Source organism: Muscardinus avellanarius, assembly GCF_963383645.1.
Source record: "Muscardinus avellanarius genome assembly, chromosome: 14".
Taxonomy (NCBI): domain Eukaryota; kingdom Metazoa; phylum Chordata; class Mammalia; order Rodentia; family Gliridae; genus Muscardinus; species Muscardinus avellanarius.
Window position 1 is genome coordinate 21830894 of NC_137800.1, and position 8191 is coordinate 21839084.

General features: G+C 40.3%; 1 protein-coding gene across 1 annotated transcript in view; it reads left to right on the plus strand.

Annotated features, from left to right (window-relative positions):
* Nucleotides 1–8191, plus strand: part of PALLD (palladin, cytoskeletal associated protein) — a gene marked incomplete at its 3' end in the record, with an annotated part of 424215 nt that overhangs the window by 392043 nt on the left and 23981 nt on the right. The window contains exons 13-14 of the mRNA XM_080710225.1: nt 5358–5456; nt 6759–6809. Coding sequence (XP_080566351.1) covers nt 5358–5456; nt 6759–6809 — 150 coding nt within the window. The remainder of the gene's footprint in view (nt 1–5357; nt 5457–6758; nt 6810–8191) is intronic.

Below are 8191 nucleotides of genomic sequence, written 5' to 3' on the forward strand. Positions count from 1 at the left end.
ATATATAAACCATTGGAGTTAAATAAAAGCCTAGAGCTAAATTCTTCCCTATATTGTCAAGTTATTTTTGACAAGGTTTCCACGAACATTTGGTGGTGGAAATGATAATCTTTTAACTAAATATTGTTAAAAAATAATAATTACATGGAAAAGAATAAAATTGGACCCTTACCTAATCCCATATACAAATATTAACTCAAAATAGATAATAGACCTAAATATAAATCTTAAGACTATAAACTTTTAGGAGAAAATCTGGGTCATAAAACCTCACAACATTGAAATTGGCAGTGATTTCTTGGTTATGATTTCAATGGCACAGGCAACAGAGGAGTATACAGACTCCCTAAATAATAAAAAAAAAATTGTATATCCAAAGACAGTGTAAACAGAGTTAACAGTTACTAATAGAATGGGATAAAATATTTCCAATTGCTATATCTGAAGGTATATTAATATTCCAACTAGAAATCCTAAAATTTAACAACAATAAAGGCAAACAATACCATTTAGAGATAGGCAAAAGACTAACATAAATAATGAATCTCCACAGATAACCAATCTTAATTGTCTGTTGGATGGAAACTCTTGTTTCTCTGGTTCTGGTGTGTGTTACCTATTTCTTCTTTGTAGTTAATCTCTTTGAGTATTTTCTCTAGTGCTGGTTTTGAAGACATAAATTCCTTCAGTTTCTGTTTGTCATGGAAGCTTCTTATTTTTCCATCTAATTTGATAGAAAGTTTTGCTGGGTAGGAAATTTTTGGCTGGAAGTTGTTTTCTTTCAGAGTTTGGAATATGTTACTCCAAGCCCTTCTGGCTCTCATGACTTGGTTTGGGAAGTCTGGAGTGATTCTAATTGGTTTGCCTCTGAATGTCACTTGGCCCTTTGTTTTTGTTGCCTTTAAGATTCTCTGCTTGGCTTCCACATCGGTCATTTTGACAATTTTGTGGCGTGGGGATCCTCTTCTCCGATCCTGTCTAAAGGGAGTTCTATAAGTTTCCTGGATCTGTGTATCAACCTCTTGCTCTATGTTTGGAAAATTTTCTGCTATTACTTCTTTGAAGAGATTGTTGATCCCTTTGGTTTCACTTTCTTTTCCCTCCTCTATTCCAATTATTCTTAGGTTAGCTCTCTTAAAATGGGCCCATATTTCTTCAATATCAGATTCCTGTTGTCGGATATTTTTTTCTAGATTAGAAACTATGAGTTCATTTTTGGAATGATCATCTTCTAAGAGCGAGATTCTGTTCTCCATGTGTTCTAATCGGTTGTTTGTGCTTTGAATTGAGGCCTTTACTTCATTAATTGCATCCTTTATCTCTTTTTGGCTCTCTCTGAGTTCTTTTCGAAGCACCTCTATTATTCTACAGTTATTTTCCTGATTTGATCTTCTAGAAATCTCTGATTTTCTGTTTTATCGGGTTCTGATGTTGTGGGGTTGTGGGCATTGATTGTTCCAGTATTATTCCTCTTTCCCATGATTTGGGAAGTTTGTGCCTTCTCTGGGTTCTTCCCTTGGGTCACTATGACTTCCCTTAAGGTGTTCTGGATCTCGAGTCAGTAGTATCTCGGACCCCACTACTCCTTTACTGGGTTTTATCACAGAGTCTCCGACCCAGAGAGTCGATAGAGGCTGCTTTAGACTGTGGGGGGTGCCAGGTTGCATGTTCTCCTATGGTGTGATATCTCTGCCACCGCCCCTCCCCCACTGGGTCAAGTCCCAGTGAGTACAGTACTGGGATTTCTCCTCTGTGGCCCGCAATTTTACTCACTGTTCTTGAGTACGCAGATGTAGCTATACTGGATTCGGTGAATTTTCTGCTGCTGCCGCCGGTGGCAATATGGCGCCGCTGCTATGCCCTCGGCTATGGGGCTGGCGTTTTTCTTCTTGATTTTGATTTCTTCTGAATCCCTGCAGCGTGTGCTGAGCTCGGCCACTGGGAGCTTTAGATGCTCTCTGCGCGGAGAAATCCCGCCTGGCTGTTCCGCAGTGGCTCACCTCGGCTTGCTGTAGCCGTCCCGTGAATTCGCTGGTGCCGCCGGCAGTATGGTGCTGCTGCCGCGTCTGCCGCCGCGTCTGCCGCGTCCTCGGGCGCAAGGCTGGTTATCTCCTCTGTGGCTCTGTTCTCAGTCCGCTTTCTCTCTGGAGCCTGGTGATTTTTTGTTTCACTGGTGATGGTGTTTTCTGGCTATGAAAGACGCTGATTTTGTGGTAATGGAGATTTGTTGTTAGCGGGGCTCTTAAGCCCCGCTTTTCTCGGTCGCCATCTTCTCTTGTTCACTCTTTTCTTACCACATCAGAGGATTTTAAGTCTAGCAAACAATATTTCCCAGACAGAGATGAGGAGTCTTTGGTAGCTGTATCATAGGAAATCACCAGAAAATTTTCTTGGCGTTTAAGTAGTAGAAGAAAAAGGGCCCCTTCATATGAAATCTTCATATAAAATTATATAAAATCAGACAACTGTGTTGTCTGTAAATATTATTAAACATTGATCAACAAAAATGTAAAGACAGACCATGTTTGAAAGACAGACCATGTTTGACAGGAGAGGTGAAGAATGGAGGAGGAGTGTTAAAAGCTGATTTTAATTATAAGGGCATCTTAATCTGATTAAAGAAAATTAAAATTCTCTAGTGAGTTTTGTGTTAGTTACTCATTTCACTGAGTATAAAAGAGCTTCAAAAAAGGAAAGTATTTTCTTCCTGAAATAAATGATTGCATGTGTAATGTACGTACTCTGGAAGTGTTCCCTGGCTCTGTCAAGTAAAATCTTAGAAAGATTAAAATAAGTACTTTGGGCAACTTTTTCAAGCCAGGTAAAGGCATCTCTCCAGCTTTCCCTCCCTCCTGCTCTTCCTCCTCCTCCTTTTCTTTTTGGTTGTTTATTTAAATATTCCTATGAACTAAGATTCTCTTGGTTAAAAGTAAGGCTTCTAAACCGTGTGTGTGTGTGTGTGTGTGTGTGTGTGTGTGTGTGTGTGTGTGTGTTACTAGGGATTGAGCCCAGGGGCATTCCCCCCTCTGAGGTATACCCCCAACACTTTTTATTTTTATTTTGAGACAGACGAGGTCTGAGTTGCTGAAGCCAGCCTCTAACCTGTGATCCTCTTTCTCAGTCTCCTAAGTACTGAGATTGCAGGGATTGCACCACTGCGCATGACTTATAAGCTACTATTCAATCATATTAAATACATTTCTATTTTTTCCTTACCTCTTAAATATTTTATATATTTTTCATATATTAGTATAATTTATACTCATCTATTTGGCAGTGAATGACATTCACAATGGGTTCCACTAGATAGCCACACTTGAGAACTTAAAAGGACTTGGAAAATAAGATTTTCCTTTTAAGAAAATGGGGTTCGCAACAACCTTTTTCTAATGTTGCATAATATTCTGTTACTTATTTGGGGCATCTGTAGTAAAGGGCACGTATTTCCACATGCCATAGTGATTTTGGAAAAAAAAAATTGATGTAAATTTGGCTTCTCATGGTAGCAGGTGCATTCTGATAATAGATCAGATATCCAATTGCTATTTCTGCCTATAAGCAACAGTATAGAAATCACACCAAGCCTCCCACTGATGCTGATACAGTTCTTCATGAGATCATTACGAAGGCTTTGTAAGAGATCAAATATTTAAACTCTCTTTGAAAACTGAATTAATTGAATTTGAAAAATAGACTTGATGTAATCCCAACGTTCGGGAGGCTGGGACTGAAGGATCACGGTTCGTGGACAGCCTCAGCTATTTAGTGAGGCCCTTCGCAACTCAGTGATACCGTTTCAAAAAAATAAAAAGCTGGGCATGGTGGTGCATGCTTGTAATCCCAGCATTCACTGGAGGATCATGGTTTCCAGACAGCCTCAGCTACTTAGTGAAGCCCTCCACAACTTAGTGAGACCCTGTTTCAAAAATAAAGAATGAAAAATAGGGCTGGAGGTGTAGCTCAGAGGTAGAATGTCCCTGGGTTACACACACACACACACACACACACACACACACACTAGACTTGAGAGAATTTATTATTTCTGGAGCAGGATGCTGGACTGAACCACTGCCTGCCTCAGACACTCATACACACACCTCAGGCTCTCCTGTCCCTGCCCTTTCTTTACTAAATGAAACAATCTGAAATTTAGGGCTCATTGGCACTTGACTTGTTTCACTTCCCGGTTTCAGCTGGGACAAAAACCAGCAATTACTGGAAATTGTAAATTTACCCAACATATTTTCCTGACTAGAGAATTTCCAATAGAATTTGCTGTCTATTCAGAATTTTAGAGGTTAATCTGAAATAACATCTTATATTTTTTAGATTCTGACCTCCTAAGCATTCCCTACTCCTAATCAAAGCCCTGTTTGTGAAGTGCTCCTGAGGGGGCAGGTGTTCTCTGAAAGTTCCTCCCAGACCCGTAATTCTAAGGCTTTTTAGAACCAACACCCATGTGCAAGAATCACTCAAATGACAGAACAAAAGCGCAGGCGTTTCTTAGGAGTAAGAGCGGCAGAGCAGAACAGTTTTGGTGGACTCCACAGTGTTGATTTCCAGGTGCAAAAACACTACTATTTTCATCCTGATAGGCAAGCAGTTTGCTTCTGAGCTGAATCGTAATTATGGATGTTAGCTCTGGCAAATATCTTTCATAATCCTCCTGCTAACTTGGCCCTGTGCAGTCACTCTTTGTGGATTCTTATACTTGCCTCAGCTCACTTACATTACACGGCAGGCCAGGAAGTGCCCTTAGGGCTGAGACCCCCAAAGCAGAGCAGACCCTAGCCGTCGGCTGGTGGAGGACTCCACTTGCAGCCCCTGGCGAGTGTGCAGTGCCTGGTGGAATTACTTCCGTGGTGCCTGTTCTTTCCCTCTTCTTACTCATCAGTCTGTTCTCCTTCTGTGTTGGCCTCGGAGCTTACTCAGCTGTCCTGAAGTCTATGAATGGGTTTGAAAATATATTTCCTTTAAGTCATTCTTCCTTTTTCTGTATGTTTTTCATAAAGGGGTAAGAATAACGCAAATAACCCATCTTCTCTATGTGGTCTCTACCTCTCTACTTACCGCTCACTTTAAACATGTGCCAGATCAGTTGGTGGCTTCCGAGATTAGTTCTCTTGTTCATCTCCCAACACCAGGCTGGACCAGGAGGCCCAGCGGGGAGGCGAAAGGCAGAATAAAGCTAGCGTGGGGAGCAGCCTCCTTTGCGTACCGTGAGCTGCGCTGAAGAGAGACATTCCATAGATGTCAAGACTCATGTCATGCTTTTGCTCCTTTCTGTGAGGCAGTATACACACTGTGTGGTGATTCTGTTTTTCTAACCATGTGTTTTTGTGAATACCCTTGTTTAGCGGTTAACATACGAAGAAAGAATGGCTCGCCGGCTCCTGGGTGCTGAGAGTGCTACTGTCTTCAATATGCAGGAGCCAGAGGAAGAGTCAGCTAACCAGGTACTGTGTGCTCTGGCCTCACAGAAATAACTGTCCTGTTCCTTCTCCCTCGCTCTCTATGGACACTGTTCCTGGGATCCCTTTTGTCTTTGTGGCTGAGCCACAGAACAGTAGCGTTAATATCAACTGTCAAATCGCAGCTAGTATCAACTGAGCAAAAACGATACGGCAGACGCTATTAAATGATTAATAGTATTTCCATCAGTGATACTCGTGGTTTTTATCTTCTTATTGATCAATTTATTTTTCCTTTTGACTGTCTTTCTGCTTCTCCTGTCTTGCGCTGTAGCACAAAATAGTTTCATGTGGAGAAACACATTTTAACTGACATTATTTGAAATAAGCTAGTAAATAATTCCCATTATGTCCTTCATATCTAGCCAAAGTAAAATATCTACGTACAGAAGAGACTGTCTTTATCTTCTTCCACATATATAGTTATTAAGCATTAATCAATGCTATTTTTATTCCTGTGCTACCACTAACATAATAATTATAACAATAATGATGCTGCTGATGATGATGATGATGATGATAACTCCTTGAAGCTGATATAAGCTGCTTTATAATTTTATAATAGCTATTGCCTGTGTTTAAAGTTTCCAGGTATAGACTCAAGCTTATTTAAAAAAGAAAAAAGTTTTAAAAACATGTAAAGTAAGCCAGGCATGGTGGTGCACGCCTGTAATCCCAGCACTTGGGGATATGAGACAGGAGGACTGCACAGGTTCGAAGCCAGCCTCAGCTACTGAGTGAGGCTCTCAGCAACTTAGTGACACCCTGTTTCCAAATAAAGTATAAAATAGGTCTGGGAGTATAGCCTGGAGGTATAAAGCCCTGGGTTCCACCCCCAGTACCACCAAAACAAAATAATATTAAAAATTTTTTAAAAACATGTAAACTAAGCTCTTTCTCCTACTGATTAGGGAATATGTCTTCCTAGGGGGCATATATAATACAGGATTAAATGCCTGTAATCCCTGCCTTGGGAAGCTGAGAAAGGAGGATTGCAGGTTTACGGCCAAATTCAGCAACTTAGCGAGGCCCTCTGCAACATAGTGAGACCCTGTTCAAAATATAAAATAAATTAGGGTTGGGAGTGTAGCTTAGAGGTAGGATGCCCCTGGATTCAATCCCTAGTATTAACAAAAAATAAAAATAAATGAAATGGGTCATTCTTCAAAACCTGAAAGTTTCTGTGTTAAATAGTGGCAGCATAAAAGTTTCATTTCGAGAAGCTAGAAATCTTGCTGCTTCTTATTTCTACATGTAGCCTTCACTCCTTTGTTTCTGCCATTACAGGATGTTGGGTCTCCGCATGCCTCGGTAGGGAGTCCTCTGGACGGTCAAAAGGTTAAACTTTCACCTTTCTTTCTGTCTTTCTCTGTGTCTGTTTTCTTCTGCTCTTCCTTTAACTGTGTAACTGTCTTTACTTCCATCGGCTAACTCTAAATGCTATGATCAGTATCAATTTTTATTTAATATCGGGTGAACAGATACTAAAATGTGATTTTTCTTGTCCTTTATTTACAAGCTTGAATTTAATTCTGACATTGGTGAATACTCAGAACTTTAAAATCCTAAAAGCCTTTTCATTTGTCATATATGCCCTTCTGGGGGGGAATGCTAATTCTTAAAGTGATTAACAGTAAACAAAACACTTTGTGATGTTTATTCACAGTTTAGCCAACCAACAAACAATTTTCTAAAGGCCAAGTATCTTCTTTAAGGGAAAAAAAACTAGTTAAAATTGGCTCCTATATAAGTTAGGCATGGTGACTCATGCCTGTAATTCCAGTACTTGGGAGGCTGAGACAGGAGGATCAGCCTTAGCAATCTAGCAAGACCCTGTTTCTTAAAAAGAAAGGGGGACTGGGAGTATAGCTCAGAGGTAGAATGTCCCTGGGTTCAATCCCTAGAACCATACACACACACACACACACACACACACACACACACACACACACGAGCTCTCATTTACTATTAAATAGGGAATATTTTATAACAGCTTGCTTTGTCTTTGTTGTACTTTGTAGGAGAGAAACTATAGGTAAATACCACAGGATGTTTGTTGATGGGTTTTTGGTTTTGCCTGTGTGTTATTAACCAAAATTTTTACTGGAGTGTTTGTTCCTTTAAAGAGGTGGGCTCCTAATGGCTGCAGAGTTAAGGAGCAGGCTCCTGTGAAACAGTGGTTTATTATGGGTAAAAGAACATGGTGCCATTTTTCCCATTATGTATTTGATAACATTCTGCAGCTGTTTGCCACATATACTGTTGGCCTTCCAGAGAGCAGCACCACCCCGCATCAGCTCATACCGACAGGAAGAATCAGTGCTTTTTGCATTTTATCTTCATCCACAGATTTGGAATACATAGCCTTTACTTTTTTCTTTTCTCTCCTCCCCTGTACCTCTGTCTCAAGAGAGAAGTGGAGAGGATGAAAAGTCACCTTAGGGTTTTTATTTTTATTTTTTGGATTCTAGGACTTGAAGACAATTTGATGTGCTTAAAAAAAAAAAAAAAATCCCAGATTTTTTTTGTTTTCTATGGAATGAGATTGGGCTCAGACTATGTTTTCAAGCTCTATGGTAAAACATCAATGTTCTTGCAAGGCCGTATTGGAGAGAGAGATAAGTCAGGCTCGTAACACACGTGGTACCACAAGGTTTCCGGGTTGCTGACTTGAACTTTCTTTGTTTGACACAGGAATACAAAGTCTCCAGCTGTGAACA